Below are 21499 nucleotides of genomic sequence, written 5' to 3' on the forward strand. Positions count from 1 at the left end.
CCATCTGTGACATCCGTGTCCAAAATTTTCAACATTTTAACATTTAAATTAGATTATATAACATTTGGAATTCATTAATTGAATTTTTATTAAACCCAAATAACACATTTGGTAAAAAGAATCGGGGTTTGTTATATACAATGCATTTTTTTATGATTGAAAATAAAAGTTCATATTGGAAGTCGAATAAGTATTCGGGTTACTAATCAATTTTCAGACAGTTCTTTGATTGATACGGAACAATTCATCGTTTAATTTTCAATTTACTCTTAAAATGAAATAAGTACGAAAATAAAAGGGGAATGAATTAACGAATAATTATTCGAATTAGAAGATTGGGGTTAAATTAAAATGTTAAAATAAATTAAAGGAGTAGTTATAACAATAAGGGACTTAATTGCATATTTTAGTAATTGAGGGGATAAATCAAAAACTTTTCCCTAATTCTAATTCTACCTGTCATGATTTTGTATTGGGGATATAAAAAAAATGGAAAGGTCTCACACTCTCTAGATTGTTCATCTTTTTCTTCCCTTCTCTCTCTATGGGTAAAATACAATAAGGTGTAGAGTTCGATTGTTCTTCCTCCATCCATGTTTGTAGGTGAAATAAGCCTTTTTATTTCTTTTCTGAAGTATTTCATTCTGCTCTGTGCCGGTCTCCCTTTGGTTCAAGGAGAGATCAGTTACTGATCGATATCTTTAAGAGCATTTTTAGGTCTCCCATGGTCGGATCTAAACATGCAACAGGTAAGAAAACTTTATTCAGTATTTTTTTGGGGACATATCAACAGTAACCGTTTGCTAGTTTCCAAGCAGAAATCAAAGGGGTGACCTGTGGTGTTATACTATGAAATTAGAATTTAAATTAGACTTCTACCATAGGGTCAATGTTGAGCCTAAAATTGTTAGTGTCCTATAACCTTATAATTAAATTTAACTGATCATATATATGCTAATGAAACTTGTGGTATCCTTTATTTTCGTTACTGCATTTTTATATGAGTTTCTGGAACTTTCTCACATGGGTTTTGGTCCTTGCTTTTCTGTGATGATGAGTTATATTGGTTGAGTTGTGTTTCTACAGTATTTCTATTTCCCTTCAACTTAAAAATCTCATCTGCAAAATAAACTTGCAGGGCCTGAAATTAAAGGGATGTATGATAATTGAATGCCAGGGACGCACTATATGAATTTTGAATGCCTAATGTCTCTGTTTTCTTCATTCTTTTTGTGGTTTTCAATTTCGTTAATCTAATAACTTCTCAAATTACTGTATTGCCTACTTGTTTGAATTGGTGAGTTATTGTTCAGTATTTTCAGGGTCCTATATGAATTCTTTGAATTTTAGTAATTTTTCTAATTGGCATCGAGTCTTACACAGGGAAGTTTCACCGGAATTATGACTTGTAATTAGATGGATTGAAGAATTAACTTGATGAAATCGTTGGTTTTCGGATTAATCTTTCAGATTTCGAGTCTAGGTTTCAATTAGGGGCAAAGATGAGTATAATTAAAAGTAGTGTTAATAAATCTTAATTTAAGGAGTTACCTTCTGATTGACTTATATGAGTCTGTAGAGTTAATTGATGAGGTTGCCTTAACACGATCTTGTTGAGGCGTTATTCATATGGATCTTTAAATGAGTCTAAATGTTATGCTAGTTATTCTTTGTTCGGTTTCTTGTTTGGAAATAACGGGATACGTAGGAAGCTTGATTATATCATAAAGTCCAAGCCAATTAGGTAGATTTAATTAGACAGTTAAATTTAAATATTGGTTAAGATTTTATTAGAGTATTAGGTTAGCTAATATAGAAATTTCATAAATCTTTTGTTTGTGTATTGTGGGAGTTAAGTTAAGTGATAGAAATAAGTTAAGTGATAGAAATATAGATTGATATTATCTGTTGAATAATTTTGATTTTGAGAATATATTGGTATCACTCTATGCCAATCAAGGTCGGGTTTGACACCATCTCCCCCTTCATGTGTATCATTTCATCTTCCCCCTTCCTTTAGATTTTGTGAATCACTTCCATTTTCTTCATCATCATGTCTCTTCTTCCTCTCTTTGTCTCTCTGTTTTTCTGAAGGCATGGTTCTTCATCTTTATGTTTCATGTTCGTCTCTTGGTTTCTTTCTTCTTGTGCGAATCAAAGGCATCGTTATTTGATGTTCTTCCGCGTTTATCATATGTTTATTGTCAATTTCAATGGCAAAAGGCGAAAATAAGGTAAGTATCTATTGTTTCATCTTTATCTTTTTCCAAAAAATGACTTTGCAAAATGAGTTTGTGTCATATTTTGCGAAGTCTGCAAAGAGAAATTCACCTGGAAAATGATGATTTTGCTTCGCAGAAAGCAAATATCCGAAGCATGTGAAGCAAAATCATCCTTTTTAGCTTGTTTTTTTCTCTTTGTAGGCTTCACATATTCACTTTGTGCGAAACAAAATCATTTCTAGGTGAATTTCTCTTCGCAGACTTCGCAAAATATGATGCAAAATCATTTTGCAAAGTAAAAATCATCATTTTCAAGTGTCTTTTTCTTCGCAGACTTTGCATATTCTCTCCCTTTGCGAAGCGTTTCTTTCATTATTTCCCTAAAATGACTTAATTTTTGTGAAGGTTGAATACGAAAGCATCAATCAGAGTGATCTGTTTATCTTGAATACAAAGGCATCAATCAGAGTGAGGGTAGATTGGGATATGATGAAGATGGTGAACTTGCCAATTTTTCTTGCTTCTGAAAAGAAAAGACAAATCACTATTATCATCCCCAAAAGGCCATTGATTCTGTATGACGCTGCCAATTTTTCTTGCTTCTGTAAAGCCTGGAAGCACTCTAATATTCGAGTTCCTTTTGCTTCTGAACTTCCTTTTACTTCTAAACTTCTTAGCAAAATGTTCTCGAACACACTCTCACCCAAATGTCCTGGGAAGCACACTAGGGAGAGAGTGTGCCTCCAGAACATTGTGCTAATCGTTCTGTTCTGGAAGCACATTCCTGGGGTTTAGGGTTAGAATTATTGCTGCAATCTTATTGTAAATTTTGATAATGTTATGATTTTAATATTATAATTATTGTTGCAATCTTGTTGTAAGTTTTGATAATTTTATAATTTTAATGTTATAATTATTGTTGCAATCTTGTTATGATTTTAATGTTATATACAACTTCGCATTTTTCGTAAATTACGAAGCCTGCGAAGACAATACTACTTAAGTACATGAATTTTTGTGAAGTAGTATTGTCTTTCCAGACTTCGTAGTTTGCGATAAATGCGAAGAAAAATTCATATACTTAAGTAGTAGTATCTTCGCAGGTTTCGCAGTTTACGAAACTGGGAAGTAAAATAATATACTGAAAGTTTTATTTTGGGAAAAACGTACAAAATAAAAAAAATGGAGTGTCAATCTCGCAAGAAGAAAGATTTTACATATATATGAGACGATAATTAAAAATGGAGTGTCAAATTCGCAAACAAAGAAAGAATCAAAGAGAGAAACGGAAGAGAGAAAGAGTAAGAAATTTCTAAGTGATTATACATATATTTGAAGGGTATTTTGGAAAAGTCACAAATATATAGTCTAGACAGGTAATGGCTTGTGTAATTGGTCTAAAAATGTAAACGAGTCATCCATTTAATCCAATTTTATAAATTTCCCCTTAAAATATTCAATTAATTTGAAAACCATTATTTTGATAAGTCAAAATATTTACATTAAAATTTTAATTTATACATTAATATATTTATATTCAGTACTTACTTTTAATATTTATCAAATAGTTACATCATTTAATAGTTTCCACACTTATAATATTCAACACTGAAATAGTAAAATACAGTATTTTTGTCCAAAACAAATACAATATTTACTTTTTTCAGTAATTGATTTTCAGTTTTATAACACAATACCTTGTGCATTTTTCCTAGTTTATAATCTACAAAACAAAATTATTTGTATAATATAGTAATATATTTGAGATACTGAGAAAAAATATATTTTTTACCACTATGTTTCGTTATCTTTATGTTGTTTACTTTTGGTAAAAGGCATCTTAAGGTTTCCGATCTTTCAAATTTTCAATTCATTAAATTCCTGATTTTTATTTGGATAAATCAACTCCTTGATCATATTAAGTTTTTAATTAACCGATGTAACGGAGATATGATAGACATTCTTTGTAAAATGCCTGAATTATTTTAGGCAATTACTAATTAACATGGGATATATTAAGGGGAAAAAGTTGAAGAATTTACTAGACGGCTTCTTTCTATCCTAAACATGTCTTTTCCTCCATAAACGTTTTCTTCTCCTCTCTCACTAAGATTAGTGATTAGGTAGATAAAAAACCTTAAATTGCTGCTCTAAAGGAGATGATGACATATTCTAAAATAGTATCTTTCTTCATCAACCAGCGGATGAATCTGTTTGGTCGCAAATAAAGTAAAAACACATTTAATGAAAAAATGAAAGCACTACTTGCTATGTACTATTCAAAATATTGGTTTTTATATTCTAACCAGAGCCGCTCCTCTGCATTGGTCAGGAATGCGGCCCCCTAGAGTCCAGGGTTAAAGGCGTCGTCTAGGATCAAAGGTTAAAAGAAAGGAACTCTAACTTTTTTTGATATATGTATATAGTATTTTTTTTTTATTATTATACATATATTTATATTACTCATTCAAACTTAAAATTGATTAAAGAATATGATATTTTAGGTTTAAAATGGACCTAAATTTCTATTTTAAACTTTTAAGTACAACTTTTTTTTTTATTAAGAGTCATTTATCTTTTATTTCGTCTAGGACCCATAAAATATTAGAACCGGCTCAGCTTCTAACCTATCTAAAATGGTCCTATTTGTTTTTTCACATATTATATTATCTTATTACCTATCAAAATTAATGAAATCTCAATCATAGAATAAATATTATCAAATAATAGATATAGAAAAAAAAACAAGCATTTTAGATGGATCCTTCGTCCGACAATATTACCTAATAATAGATAGAGGGAAAACTAATATTTTGAATAGGTAAATGGATAAAATATAGTGTTTTAAACCTAAAAATAAAGGGAAGTGGTTAGACATCTTAGAACAGTTTTGCAAATAAACCAAAATGCATGAACTTTTGCAATAGAATTATGATAGAAACATGTTAATTATCACCATTACTTAACTTAAAATGAGCTAATCCATGGAATATTGACCAATTCTTTTGGATAACAAAGAATTATGTAACCAAATTAGGGGGTTTTAGAAATCATTTCTCCTTGTATAGTATATACAGTAAAACCTCGATAAATGCATATTATTGGGACCGGAAAAAAAATATTCATTAAGCGAGATTATTTATTTATCGATAAATGAATAAATTATTCATTTATCGATAAATCAATATTTATTATTTTATAGATAATTTTTCATTGTAAAATGCATACATTGTGACGGCAACAACAATTACAAATTGTTTTAGGCATTGCAAGATTCGTTTAGAAGATGCAAATGTTCCTGAACCAGAAGTTGGTCAATTAGATGAAGATATCTAAGGATTAAGTGATGTCATATCTAATTTATGCTATAGAAATGTAATGGATGTCGACCATCTTTTGAACTATCCTAGCGAGAATGATGTAGTTATGGAATCGCCTACAGACGAAGAAATTATTCAGTCAATAATGAACAATGATGATGGAAATGATCCAGAGCCAAATGATAGTTGAATTGTCGCAAATGTATCGTCAAAAGAGGTCTTTCAAGCAATGGTCACCTTAAACAACTACTTGCTACAACATGAGCAAAATATACCAGAAGTTGTGTTTGCACTACAAAAAGTTAAGGATGATGTTCATTTTGGTTTAGGTGGAAAGAAAAAACACTCAACTATAAATGCATTTTTTCAGAAGAAATGACTTCTAGTTGATTGATTGAAAGGTTTTAATGTGTGTGTGTGTGTGTGTATATATATATAATTCAATAATTATTAATTTATATTTTCATTGGGTCCTTAAGGATTTAAATATTTTTACTACTTAATGTATTTAGCGAGGTTATTACTTTAGTCCATTGGCCCAAGTCGGGACCGAAAAAATTTATTATATAAACGAGGTTATTACTTTATCGAACATTCATTTATCAATGTTTACAGTTGTGTCAAATTGTCTAGTTTGTATTATTTTATTTATGTTTGTCTCTTTGACACTCCAGTCAAGGATAACTAGAAGGAAAAATTATAAAACTAGGTCAAATGGGAGGCTCATTTACATATTTAACCCATTTACTCATCCTACTACATATCTAGACTGATTTTGTGTGACTTTCCCATAATACCCTCAATATTTACGCTCGTCTGTCTCCCTCCCGTCTGACTTCGCAGATTCGACCATATGCGAAGCCTGCGAAGCTAATGTTTTGGATTTACTTAATGAATTTAGTTCGCATGTGCGAAGCCTGCGAAGCTGAAGTTTGTTTTTCTTGATGAATTTAGTTCGCATATGCGAAGACTGGATATGTTTTAAAGCTAATTCATGAAGTGGTATATAACAAAAAATGGCAAACAACAACGGATTCTAACATTAAAATCATAACATTATCAAACTTTACAACAAGATTGCCACAATAACAACATTCAAATCATAACATTATCAAAATTTACAACAAGATTGCCACAATAAACTCTTAACAAATCACTTCAAAGTGAACCTAACTAATCTGGTACCAATTTTGAAGCGGATGAGTAATCTTCGTGGGCACCATGAGACACATCCATCCCAGAAGGTCTGGAGTTCCAGACCTTTTGGGATGGACGTGTCCCACGGTGCACACCAAGATTACTCATCCGATTTAAAATTGGTACCGGATTAGTTAGGTTCACTTTGAAGATTGGCACCATGGGATGGACGTGTCCCATGGTGCACCCCAAGATTGACACAATCTCTCCTAACCAACCATTTTAGGAGTGAATGTGTCAATCTTGAGGGAAGTTAATCCCTATACAGGAAGGAAAATCATCTCCCCTGCAGCCCAGTACGTCGCCTTCCAAAAAGGGTTGTTCCGCATTCAACCACCTTCAGAAAAAATTAATCGTGTTAGGTAGGGAAAAAGACGACTTCGGCTTCGCGAAATGAAGATTAGCGAAGCATGCGAATGTAAATGTGCAGGGAAAGAGGTGGTTTTACTTTGCTAATCGATTGTTTTGCGAAGTCTGCTAAGTCTGAAACGTGACTATCTACGTCGCATATCGATGCTTTCGCGAAGTCTGCGAGGTCTGAAAAGTGAGGATCTATTCACAGACTTCGTGAAAGCATCGATTCGCGAGGTAGATCCATACGTTTCAGACTCTTTCTCTTCACATATCTTCGCGAAATCATCGATTCACGAAGTAGATCGTCATTTTCCAGGCTCTTTCTCTTCGCAAAGCTTCGCGAAACCATCGATTGCGAAGTGAATTCATGAAAAAACGCAGAAAAAACAACAGATACTTACATTTTTCGCCCCTTTCACCCCCAAAAGCGACAATAACAATATGATAACATGGGAAGAACGAAGGAAATAACGTAGAAAAATCATTTCTTTGATGGTAACAAGAAGAAAGAAACCAAGCAACGAACAGGAAGATGAAAAATCATGGCTTCGTTTTCTAGGGTTGGGAAGTTGCAGAATCAAGAGATGAAGAGAGGAAAAAGAGAAATTCATTGTGATTTTGACGAAATGGTGTAGATTTCGTGCAATTTAAAGGAAGAAAGGAAGATCAAAAGTCTTAAAATCATTAATGCATGAGCAACTTTCGCGTAACCAATGAGATAGGGGGAGCGGTCGTTCGCGAGTGGTGGGAAGTGGGAAGGTTAGGGGTATTATGGGAAAGTCACACAAAATCAATCTAGATATGTAGTAGGATGAGTAAATGGGTTAAATATATAAATGGGCTTTCCATTTGACCCAGTTTTGTAATTTTCCCTAACTAGAAATACTTCTACTGATTTTTAGAACTCCCCTAATTTGGTAAAGATTTTTTGTTTTACCCAAGACAGTTACACATAAAGTGAGTTATGTGCTCATGTCAATATATTAGAGCATCATTAGTGGTGGTGGTGGCTTTTTTTTACCACATTGATAATTCTAGTTACAACTATCTATGGTTACAACCAAATCTAGTGGTTATGTTACTTTTATTTAATTTACTGGGTCCATTTTTCATAATAAAATATAAAATAATTTTAATTAGTTATTAATTTTTAATTAATTAATTTATAGTTATAATTAAACAATAATTAATATTATTGGTATAATTTTGTTTTATAAAGTTATTACAAAAACGTTAGCTCATTAATTTTTTAAAAATAATCTATTATTAATTAAATATTCTTTATTGATTAAATAGAAGTTATATAATGAGTAAAAATTAGAAAATATTGTTTTTTTTGGTAAACGGTGAAGGCTCAATGAACAGAAAAAATGAAGAAAATAGAGAAAAAAACAGCAAAACAAAGTCAGAAACCAGAAACTAAGAACGAATAATTCTGCTTAGAGCCAAGTCCTGATAGTCATCAGAGAGGATCTTCTAGATGCCTATAGGGGGCACATCATACACACGATGATCCAGAACACTTGAACCTGTGAAATTCGTTAGCCAGTTTGCAGCACGGTTCCCTTCTCTGTAAGTATGCACAAAGACAACCATCCATTCTCTATCTCGGAGCTGTCTACACCGAGAAATTAACCAAGCGAACGGATGATGAGATTCAGCTGCATTTGTGATCAAATGGAGAACAGTGCAGGAATCTACTTCTAGAATAACTTTTTTATAACCTGCATCCCATGTCAGGCATAGACCAAAATATAACACCCAAAGCTCCGCCAGAGACACTATGCGGTAACCAATATTTGCTCCAAATCCACCAAGCCCCTGCGCATCTTTCAACAAACCACCTGCAGTCGTAAACCCAGGATTGCCTTTACAGCCATCGTCAATATTTACCTTGACCCACCCTTCATCCGGCGGGTGCCACCAAATCCAAATAACTCGTGGGATCAAAGATCTCCCACTCAAAACTTCCGTCTGGGCTTGGAGATAGTCAGTACAGAAATTCACTAATCGATCCATACTATAACTCCAGGGGCGGGGGTTGGTAAACACAAAATCGTTCCTCCATCTCCACACCCACCAAACTGTGAAAGAGAAGAGAGTCGACCATTTAACATTCCTAACAGTCGTATGGATCTCCAAGTTCAGCATCAGCCAACTCTTAATATCACCTGTAAAAAAGGGAGCTAAATACATGGCAGGGATAAGGGAGGTCTAGACGGATACAGCCACTTGACAATCACGGAAAACATGCAGGACCGTTTTCTCAAGATGGCAATGAGCACAGGACGACGAAGCTACAAGTCTTCTAACAATGCATACATAGTTTTTTTTTTTTTTTGAAATGGCTCAATACGTACCATTTCTTTTTATATATGACCGTTCCAACAATTAAAAAAATAATAACTTGCCCGTTTTGGCAAGACGGCTACGGCTCTTACATGGTGGCATTCGGCTCCTCATTTTTGTCAATCGTCTGTTTTTGACGACCTATGTAATGTTGCTCATGTTCGTTTTTCTTAATTTTTCTCTTTTGAACCTTTTTTATTTTCCTTTTTCTCCCTTTGTAATTTTCCTTTTTTTATTAATAATATTTCAGGTTGATTTGGTATGTTAGGGGTGCCAACATAGTTGGGATGTCTAGCCACTTAATCGCGTCCCAATCTTTTATGCAAAAAATTAAAAAAATAATAAAATACTATTATTATATGAAGCATTTAAGGGTGAGCAAAATAACCAGTAACTGATTATCAAACCGAAGTTTTAGTTTGGTTCGGTTATTTTAACATTCTGGTTTGGTTCGGTTTTAATTTTAACTTAATTTGGTAATCGGTTATCGGTTCGGTTACTGAAAAAATATATCGGTATAACCGATAATCGAACCGAACTTATTATATAAATATAAAAAATATAATTTTATTTTTACATATTATAAAATCTAAAATCTAACACCTAAAAAATATACTTTTATCTTTATATATATATAAATTTTGGTTCATTATTCTTTAATTTCTTCAATTGTAACTTTTATACAAAAGCATTATTTGAAAACCAATTAAAAAAATATACAAAAATTAAATATTATGAGTTTTCGGTTATTCGATCGGTAACCGAACCAAACCGAAAATTTTCGGTTAAATAAAATTCAATTACCAATCTTATTCAATTCGGTTCGATTATAAAAATAGCACCAACTTCGGTTCGATTATGTCAGGTAGAAAACACAACCACTTGTGACTATAACCAAATAAAAGTAACATCCACTCTGTATAGACACATTTACATATCCTTTTCAATTGCAAGTTAGACATTGTATTTATTACTTAATCTTAGTAACAATCAGTTTAGTTAAGTTTAGTAGCAATCAGTTAAGTTCAGTTTATTTCAGCATTCAGTAATTTATCATTGTTTATTATAATTATTATTATTTATATATAATTTATTATTATTGCATATCAATTCGTTCTAAAAAATGATTTAATGTTTTTTAATTTAATAATAGAATTGGAGATTAATATTTATAAATTTGGTGATTTTTTTGAATTTTTTTATCCAAATCGTACAAAAGACAATATATATTTTTTTATTTTTTTTCGCATTCCAACATATGTTTGTGATTTGTTACTGATAAAATGATGCACGTGTGAAGTGTAGATGACAAGATTCATGATCGAGAAGACAGTTTGATGAATTATTTCTCAAATTTACCCAATTTATCAACGTTGGGGGTAAAATTGCTCTTGGCTTCCAACGTTAGGGGTAAAATTACACCATTTTAGATGTTAGGAGTAAAATTGTAATAAAAAGTTAAGAGTTTGTATTCATATGAAAATTTGTATTTAATTTCATAGGTTCTAAATTGTATGTAAATTTGTGTTTGTATTTGTATTTTTAATTTAAATTTGTGTTTGTATGTAATTTGTATTTTATCGAGTCCAGCTTTTATTTGATATTCAATTTAGTTTTATCTTTAATATTTATTTATTTATTATTATTATTATTATTACTATTATTATTATTATTATTATTATTATTATTATTATTATTATTATTAGAACCATTGTTATTATTATAAGCTTATTAATGTCCAACAGTATCATTAGAATTATTTTAAAGTCTAATATCATCATTATTATTAACTTCGGTAGCATTCAGTTAAATTCGGTAGCATTCGGTTAAGTTCAGTAGCATTCAGTTCGGGTTTTTTCAGCGATAAAGAACAGAGTCTTAGTCTCTCTAAACTACCATTAGAGATGCTCTTATAAGTATGCAATTGACAACATGGCAAAATTACTAATAGATAGAGAATGGATCATCGACAAATGATGGGAATGGTGAGAGATTATAAAGAATAAGATTTGAAAAAATCGTTCACTCGTTAAGAAGTGAAAACCTATGGCTAGAAAAGGGGCAGAGCCAATCCAGAGCTTGGGGCCTCCGTTGCCCCGAACGCCGGCTCCACACTTGAATAGTATTAGTTAAGTATTTGATAGCACCCTTTACTCTAGTATAGGTTGCCATATTTGTAATATAATTTTTTTATTTTAAGATGGTTGAGTTAATTAAAATGTATGTTTTAACTCAAATGGTCATGAGTTCAAATCCTTGATTAGATTATTTTTCTAGTCTAAAAATCAAAAGAAAAGCCCTTAAAGGACTGACGTACTGATCAGATTATTTTCCTCATCTAAGAATCAGAAGGTAATATGAATTTTTTTGGTGCATCGTCATAGACACTGAATGAATGAAATGAGAAAAAATATATTGAGCTTATGTTAACACTCGTAGTTGAAGATACATACAGATGTTTGAGACCATTTATAAGCTTTAGTTATTTTGGAACGAGAGTGTCAACTTTATTATCAAAAGACTATTTCTTTTCAGTCAGATTTTAGTTATTAAACCGTTGGAACTTTTTCACAGTTTAGTGGTTTGTAGAAAAATTAGAAATGAAAAAAATTGCAAAGATTGTTTAGAGAAAAAAGAGGAAAGTGAAAGCATAGATCGATTAGTAAGAATAAAATACTAAGAATAATAAATGAATATTTTAACCACATCATTAGAACTCTAGTGGTGGTAACTCTCAAGTGGTGCCACCTAAATATAAATCACATCCAAAAGTAACACATCATTAGAACTCTTGTTAATTATATTTTTGAGAGGGTAAAAAAAAATTGAATTAAACAACAAAGACTGGAAAAAATGAGAGTATAATATAGTATTATATCGAATAGTTGGCGCACACTTAAAAGAGTTGTATATGCTTTTTGAGCTCTACTTTTCTTTTTCTTTTTTTGTCAGATTCACTTGAGATACATGTGTTCTAATAGTTGGTAACAACTTTTCACTCTAAAATCACAATTAAGTAAGAGCCATTAGAATTGCTCTGAGGAAAGTTGTGATTTTGTGAGTAAATATGTTCACGCGAGCACGTATATCCATCCAGACCTACATCCAACGTATACAAAAAATAAGAAATTACATGGGTCAAATACATGAATATCATAATTGAGTATAAAATTATAACTAAGTCATATCATCAAACTTAATTCTTAATATGTCATTATTTTCTATATATTATGATTTTATACCATAATTTAAAAATTATAAACCCAATTCATAAATCATAGACACTATAAAATATATTTTAGACTTTTAATTTATAAATTTTAATCTTTAAAATATATTAAAAGTATTGATATTATTAATTTGATATAATTCAAAATCATTATTTAACATAATTATAGATAGTTTTTTAAAAGTGAATTTATATATAAATTTTCCAAATTACATCAAACCAACCCCTTTAGGCCCATCAAAATTCACCTTTGATTTATAAAAATATGATGAACCGAACCCATTTTATTCTTATTATTATTAATTATTAACTTTATTTTTATATATTGTATAATTATTTTCAAACATAATTTTAAATTCACATATGTATTAGCTTATTTGAATTCAACTTAAAATTTATTGGGTTTTCTACCTAAACATCACGAATGATAATAATATCTTAGCTTTTAATCAAATTCATAATTTTTATTTTAAAAATATCATAAGGTAACCATTATCTTTTAACTTCCTTCAAAATAATTAGTTATTGATAACAAATTTAAAATAAGATTTCACATAACCATAAATTTTTCATGACATGTTTTGTCAGTAATTTCCTAAATTAACAGTGAAGCCACATTTTTAAGCAAAAGACCATTTAGAAGCCCATTGAGCTTGTTCTATAAAAAGATCATATGAGAAAGAAGAAGACGGCCTGTAGAGAAGAAAACAAGAGGCAACAATATTTTTCTTTGTTTCTCCACCCAAATCAATTAATAATTAATAATTGGTCTAAGGCAATTGGCATGTTTTATCTCGTCTACATTACATCTTTCAGTTAAGAACTTAATACACCTAATACTACAAATCTGTCCAAATAAAAATCAGGGCTTCATAGACCAAAAAGAATAAAAAGATCAACAACTATTAGAGGATTAGGTCACAATTTGGAGTAAATTACATACGTGATGTACAACTTTTATCCATAATCACACTTTGGTGTATAACCAAAATTTTGTCACACTAAACTGTACAACCTTCGAGTGACCTCCCACTAAAGTGTACAGCCGGTAATTTTGACCGGTCAACGCGCCACCTCATCACTTTTAACCTCCTAACAAATAAAAGTGGATATCACATAATGTTAAATGACTAATTTACCCTTAATTATATTTTCTTTTATTTTTTTATTTTTCTTTCATATTAATTCCATCTTTTCTCGGGTAAATTACATACGTTGTGTACAACCTTTATCCTAAATCACACTTTGTTGTACAACCAAAATTTTATCACACTAAACCGTACGAACTTCAGGTGACCTCCCGGGTAAATTACATACATGGTGTACAACCTTTACCCCAAATCACAATTTGGTGTACAACCAAAATTTTATCACACTAAACCGTACGAGCTTCAGGTAACCTCACACTAAAGTGTATAGCCGGTTTTTGTGACCGGTCAACGCTGGTCAACGTTGCCACGTCATCAATTTGACTAATCTAAAAGTAAAAAATTAAAATACCTATTATGAAATTACTAAAATGTCCTCATCCCTTTCCTCTCACACTTTTTTCTTTTCTCTCTCTCACTCCTCTCTCCTTCAACTCCTCTCTCTCACTCCTCTCTTCTCAATTCAGTTTTACCCAAATTGTAATCTTTGTGCATTAACATAATGCAGCTACATGAGAGCCCTAAACTTCCGATGGAATTCCTGTCAAGGTCATGGAGTGTTTCTGCTCTTGAAGTTTCCAAAACTCTCTCTTATAATAAATCTACATCTTCATGCACTACTTCTTCTATTCTCGAAGATATCGCCTCTAAAACTGGCCACTCCTAAAAAATTAATTGTCTCATTTTCTTCTTCCTTGCCCATTTCTCAATCTCTCTCTAACTCCTCTCTCTCTCTCTCTTCATCTTCTTCTCTTCTATTTGGATTCAAATTCCTTTCTTTCTCTCTTCAAATTATTTCTTTATTTCTCTCTTTCTCTCTCTTCAAATTATTTCTTTCTTTCTCTCACTAACCCCTCTTTTCTGTTTGGACTGGAAACTCAGAGTAATAATACATTCAAATGCAATGAAGTAAATTTAACAATCCTAACAAAAACCGGTTAATTGATAACTAATGTGACAGAAATTACAAGTGTATCCTCCATTTCTCTTTCGCCTCTTCTGCTACTTCCCAGCTTCTTCTCGAATGTATTATGTCTCAATCTGTGAGTTCATTAGCTACTAATTAATTTTTATTTTTATTTCATTTCATTTCATGGGTTAAATTGATTAGTAATATTTCTCCTTATGATGTCATTAAGGTAACAATCTCTTTACCACATGCTTCTTCCTTCTTTTTAACGCCTCTGTTTGCTTGCTTCATCTGCCTGCCACTGCCACTTCATATTTCTTTAACTTCATTATTTGGGCGAAACTGAACATATAAAAACTAAAAATGTTACAGGATAAAGATTAAAATTTGGGTGAAACTGAATTGAAGAGAGAGGAGTGAGAGAGAAATTGTAGAGATAGGAGTGAGAGAGAAATTGTAGAGTGAATTGAAGAGAGGAGTGAGAGAGAAATTGTAGAGTGAGAGAGGAGTTGAAGGAGAGAGGAGCGAGGGAGAGAAAAGAAAAGAAAAAAAGTGAGAGAGGTAGGGGATGAGGGCATTTTAGTAATTTTACAATAAGTATTTTAATTTTTGACTTTTAGATTAGTCAAATTGATGATGTGGCAACGTTGACTAGTGTTGACCGGTCACAAAAACCGGCTATACACTTTAGTGGAGGTCACTTGAAGCTCGTACGGTTTAGTGTGATAAAATTTTGGTTGTACACCAAAGTGTGATTTGGGGTAAAGGTTGTACACCACGTATGTAATTTACCGTGACCTCCCACTAAAGTGTACAGCCGGTTTTTATGACTGGTCAACGCTGGTCAAAGTTGTCACATCATCATTTTTCATTATAACATTAAAAAAGTGGAACTCACTCTTTACAGAATTACTAAAATAGTCTTATCCCTTATAAAATTACTAAATTACCCTGATCTTCTTCCTTCAACTCCTCTCTCTCCATACAATTTCTCTCTCACTCCTCTCTTTCTCTACCATTTCTCTTTCACTCCTCTCTTTCTCTCTCACTCCTAAAATACTATCCTCATTACAGCAGTTAGATTGGGTGTATTTGTTTTAAACATTTGGGGCGAAAATGTAGGAACTCCAGTACCAAATGAGATCCCTGACAGGAAAAGGTCTATGTACCCGTAGCCATCCTTTTGGACACAGTGAAGTGGAATACTGATGTTGTAGGAAGATAAGTTGATAAGTTAGTAGAACTACTTCTTTCTAATTACGACACGATGATCTATATGACTGCAATGGAAGTTCATTTTAAAAGTTCAATTTTGATTGTGCATTTATCCCTATTATCTCAAATATAATTTAATTTCATTCACCTGAATTAAGAGAAGAATGCAGATGGTTTTGGCAAGGAGGGTAAGGATGCTGGTGATGGAACCCTTTCAGTCCCACCGGATTCGATGCTGAAATTGGATTTGGAATTGGTCTCCTTCAAGCCTGTTGTTGATTGTTGATGTTACCGGTGATGCTAAGGTATTCAAGAAGATACTGAAAGAAGGGGACGACACCCATGTTGCAGATGAAGGTGCCATTGTAACTGGTAAGTTACTATTATGTGCAATGGCTTTTTCATCTGAAGATTAAGGATGTATTGATAGATACACATTTGATATTTGAGGTGACTTTACATTATCAACTCTTGAGTGTCAAACTGTTGGACAAAATTTTACCACTCAACGTAAGATTAGCATATATATTAGTTTCTCATTTCACTTCTTTTCATTTATACGCAACACTCTAATTTTCGTTAAACATAATTTTTTTCAAGTTTATGTTAAAATTAAGGTATTGGAGTGGCCGAGCTTTACTAAAATAATGTTTTTAGTGAGAGAAAATTAGATATAGAAAGAAAGAAAGAAAGAGTTAGAGAGAGAAATTCATAGTTGTAGATTTAGAGAGAATTTTAGGAGTGAGAGAGAAAGAGAGGAGTGAGAGAGAAATGGTAGAGAGAGAGGAGTTGAAGGAAGAAGATGAGGGTAATTTAGTAATTTTACAATGGATAAAGCTATTTTAGTAATTGTGTAAAGAGTGGGTCCCATTTTTTTTAATGTTATAATGAAAAATGATGATGTGGCAACTTTAACCAGCGTTGACAGGTCATAAAAACCGGCTGTACAGTTTAGTGGGAGGTCACCTGAAGTTCGTACGATTTAGTGTGACAAAATTTTGGTTGTACACCAAAGTGTGATTTAGGGTAAATGTTGTACACCACGTATGTAATTTACCCATCTTTTCTCTCCCCTATCTCTCTCTCATTTACCCAGAATGTATGAACTACATACCCAATCTTCTCTGCACTGTCACATTCTTAACCTTACCTTTCTCTCTCCTACGTGATTTCTCAGACTCCAATTGAAACTCAACCCTCCCCAACCTTCCTTTCCACTCTCGGCAACACTCTTTAATTAAACTTGTTGGTACAATTTGATTGTGGACATGATGTTGGAAGTAGAAAGCCATGGGACAAGTACAATTAGTGCAGGTGCAAGTTCTTATAGACGAAAAATGGTTACAACAATAATCCCAAGGCACAATTTGTTCCCACGTATCCCCTCTAACACCTTCTTCTTCTCAACATGATTTACCATTAGCAATGTTACTCCGCCATTACCAATCACCGACGCAGTCATGTGGTTGAAAGATGATGACGATTTCTCCAAATGTTTTTCCTCTGGATCTAACAATGGGAAAAATATAGCTTTAAACAGAGCTTTACATTTGGTGGAAATTAGGTGCAGATGATGAAGCTATCATCACTGGCCATGGAAGGGAGACAGAGCTGCGTATTATCCCCTTTAGTGTCTGCTTTTTGAAAAAAAAAACTCTAAATACAAAAATAAAAGTGTTTGGTAACTTAAAATCTTCATCAATCTTGGTTTTGGAATCTTAAAGAAATCTTTGAATTAAAAACCCAAATTGAAAAAATCTTGATTTTGAAGGCTTTGAGAAATCTGGGTTCTTTTGTGTTGAAGAGAGAGAATATGTGCAGAAGAAGAAGAAGAAGAAGAAGAAGAATGGCTTAAGGCCCAATTTGCATCCTATACTTTATCTGACATATATCATTTTCATCAATTGAAACATGTCCAAACAGTAACAGTAACACTGGAAACAGTTTGGACAATTCTTCTTCCCCAAACCAAATTCATCATCCTTACCCTTAATCCAAAATCTCAAAACATCACTTTCTCAAACTTTGTTCACCAAGAAATGACCCGATATTGGATCTTGGTCTATTTGGGACTGGAAACAGGAAGGGAAGGCTACTCAAAAACTCCAAAGCTATTAAAAAGATTGCTGAGCAATCTTCTGCATTTCTTCTTCCCATTTGCGGGCAGACCTTCCACTGTCCAACACCAATATAACATCATCTATTTTTTCATTGACTGCAATAATGTTGTAGCTCAATTTGTTCATGTCATTACCAATAAATAAAAGTCATCATTTTATGCTGTTATCCATGAAGGATATTGAAACAGAGCTTGAGATCAATATGCATATATAAAAAAAAAATGGATGGTATATGGTGCATATTTCTTCAGAACTAAAAGAGTTTCTGCAGGTTGTATAATATAATCAAAAAATAATGATATAGCTATTACCAACATTTACTCTTACCATTTGAGCAGGTTTGAATTGATGAAAATGGTATAGACTAGGGACTTATTTTGATGATTTTGAGAGGTTGATGATCCAATTGATTTCTAGGACAAAGGTCAGAATGCAATTTAAGCTTTAAACCAAAAACATAAAGCTCATTTTTATTTTTATTTAGCACTATGAACTAAGCCTGTTAATAGAGGTCAATGGCCTTTGCTCTATTTATATTGGGAAAGAAGAATTGCCCAAACTGTTTCCAATGTTACTGTTACCGTTTGAACAGGTTTCAATTGATGAAAATGGTACAAGTCAATGACTTATTTGATGATTTTGGGAGATTAGGGATTCAATTGAGTTTTAAGATAAAGTATAGGGTGCAAATTGAACCTTTAAGTAAAGAATAATTAATTGAAAGATGTAAAAGTAATTATCAATATTGAATTTATAAAAAAGTAACTTAGTAATTGAACATGTCATGAACCCATTATATTAATAAAAATTGATGACATACGGTTTGACCATTGTTACCCGGTCACAATTACCGGTTGTATATTTTAGTAAGAGATCGCTAAAAGGTTATAAATTTAGTGTGACAATTTTGGTTATACACCAAAGTAAAATTATGGATAAAGATTGTGCACCACGTATGTAATTTATCCTCACAATTTGCCTATCAATGAAAGACATTAAAGCCCAATAAATATATATATATATATACACACATACATACATGCATCGCAAACATGAACTTTGGATGACCTTTTCATCTGGCACCCCTATTGTAATAAGCAGAAAGTGAAATTTTACAATTATGTTGTCAATCAAATAACTAGATAGAATTTTGATTCCAATATCCAGTCCGACAGTAAATAAAAGTGACAAGGTAGCAAAATAGGCATACAAATTAGTACCAATTTAGGCCCCTATAACAAAACGTGACACGTCATTCATATTACTCCGTGAAGTTCTAATTTTTCTCCACGTACAGTTGGTAGAACTTAACAGAATAAATATGAACAATTCCATTATCAAGACCTGAATCGGTACTCTTTTGTAAATGTTAAGCCTACATTGGTGTTATTTTATACGTGTCACCTAAACTGATACTACCAAAAACTTGTTTTGGTACCTTATCCCTAAATAAAAAAGGTCTATACTAATAACATGTGACACTTCCTGCTTTCAATCAAGGGTTTCTGAACCTGATAGATAGAAAATAGCACTGAAGTATGAAGCTCACAGCTCAGGTGAACTGAAGTTTCAACCTGTATTTGATAAGCTGAACTATATGGCACTGAAGTCTGAACCTTTATTAGCATTAATAACACACATAAAATAGCCAAGCATCATTTAGCACTGTGATAAACAGCTCACGAACTGGGATCATATCTAAAGATTAAAAATGCCTAAAAACCTTTTAAATTAAGTGAATCCATCTGATCTGAGTAAATGCAACAAGTAATATCCGCATTACAAAACTGAAATTCCTTTAACACTCTAAGACATACCAAGTTCTTTCAGGTAACATAAAAAGCAAGAGAGTAAATTGAGCACACACAAAACCATTCAGAAGATTGAACATGTAACATACAAGCACAGATTATCGCTTCTTGGAGACACCAACAGTCTTTCCCCTGCGTCCAGTAGTCTTGGTGTGCTGTCCACGAACACGGAGACCCCAGTAGTGACGAAGACCTCGGTGGTTTCTGCAACAACAATTTAAAGCCAGCCCATAAGTAAATACATCCAGCACAGAAGCACAAGTTCACAAATCAATTCTAGAAAGAGCAAGAGCAGAACCTGATCTTCTTCAATCGCTCAAGATCATCTCTCAACTTCATGTCCAAGGCATTGGATACAACCTGGTGGTACTTCCCATCCTTGTAATCCTTTTGCCTGTTCAAGAACCAATCTGGAATCTTGAACTGGCGGGGATTAGCAACAATCACCATAAGTTTGTCAAGCTCTTCAGCTGATAGTTCACCAGCTCTACATGAAATCCAAAAGTCAAATATTCAACAAAAATCAACCATACAAGCAAATCAAAACTCCCACTAAAAAGTAATTGAAAATTAGGCATGGAGAAAAGAAACGCAGAGCAACTCTCTGTAACTAAATGACCAAACACAACCAATTAAACTCTAGATCAAGCATGAAATAAACTTGAGCTAGTGATAGCAAAACAGTACCCGTTTTCATATAAATCTAAACCCGTTCATGATTACCGATCGAGAAAATTGAGGACTACAACAATGGGAATCAGAAGCAATAACTAGAACATAAGACAATTTAATGGACAGTAAAATGACTCGTATACACCTACAACTTCATCCAAGCACATACTAATTAAACTAGCATCTGTAAGAACATTTCAGACCAACGTATAACAAATAAGAAAAGTGAGATAACAAGTTAAACAAAGAGAAGGTATAGAGCTAAGCACCTTTTGTTCATGTCAACATCGGCTTTCTTGCAGACAATGTTGGCGAAACGGCGGCCAATACCCTTGATGGAGGTCAGGGCAAACATAATTTTTTGTTTACCATCGACGTTCGTGTTCAAAACACGAAGAATATGTTGAAACTCTTCATTTGCTACCAGCGACTACAAGATTTCAATGACATCCAAAAGCAAAGTAAATCAATTGAATCGTTCTTGTTAAATTTGCAAGCAAATAGAAAAGGAATGAGAATGATAGGTAAGACTTGTTACTCACCATGGCTAGGGTTTCAGATGTGAAGAAGCTCTCTTCTCTGCGAGGCGGCGGTGTTCGAAAATAGCGAAGGAAAGCCCTAAAACCCTAGATGCGCGACCAGAAGCGTATATGAGCCCTTTATATAGCTTGTGAGAAATCTTATTGCCCCCGCAAATTCATTTATTTTGATCGGTTTTAATTTTTTTTTTTCAATTTCAGTAATAAAATAATTTCAGTAATAAAAAAAAAACACTTTTTAATCAATGTACTTAAATTCCTTTAAAAAAAAAAAATCAACGTACTTTTTTTTTTTAACAACATCAACGTACTTAAATACTAGTAATATAATAATTAAAAAAAATTCTCACCCCTTTCACCATTTATAAGTCATTCTATTAATTGAAATCAAATACAAATCGTTTTAGTTTTAA

General features: G+C 32.5%; 1 protein-coding gene across 1 annotated transcript; it reads right to left on the reverse strand.

The window, feature by feature from the left end:
* Positions 1 to 19763: 19763 nt before the first annotated feature.
* LOC136218267 (small ribosomal subunit protein uS13z/uS13y/uS13x-like) lies at positions 19764 to 21240 on the reverse strand. Its single transcript, XM_066005060.1, has 4 exons — positions 21090 to 21240; positions 20817 to 20977; positions 20174 to 20362; positions 19764 to 20079 (listed from the first exon to the last, which is right to left on the reverse strand). Exons 1-4 carry the CDS (start codon positions 21090 to 21092, stop codon positions 19974 to 19976), a joined length of 459 nt encoding a protein of 152 aa, XP_065861132.1. The 5' UTR covers positions 21093 to 21240; the 3' UTR covers positions 19764 to 19973.
* Positions 21241 to 21499: the final 259 nt, after the last annotated feature.

Source organism: Euphorbia lathyris, chromosome 2 (genome assembly GCF_963576675.1).
Source record: "Euphorbia lathyris chromosome 2, ddEupLath1.1, whole genome shotgun sequence".
NCBI classification, from domain to species: Eukaryota; Viridiplantae; Streptophyta; class Magnoliopsida; order Malpighiales; family Euphorbiaceae; genus Euphorbia; species Euphorbia lathyris.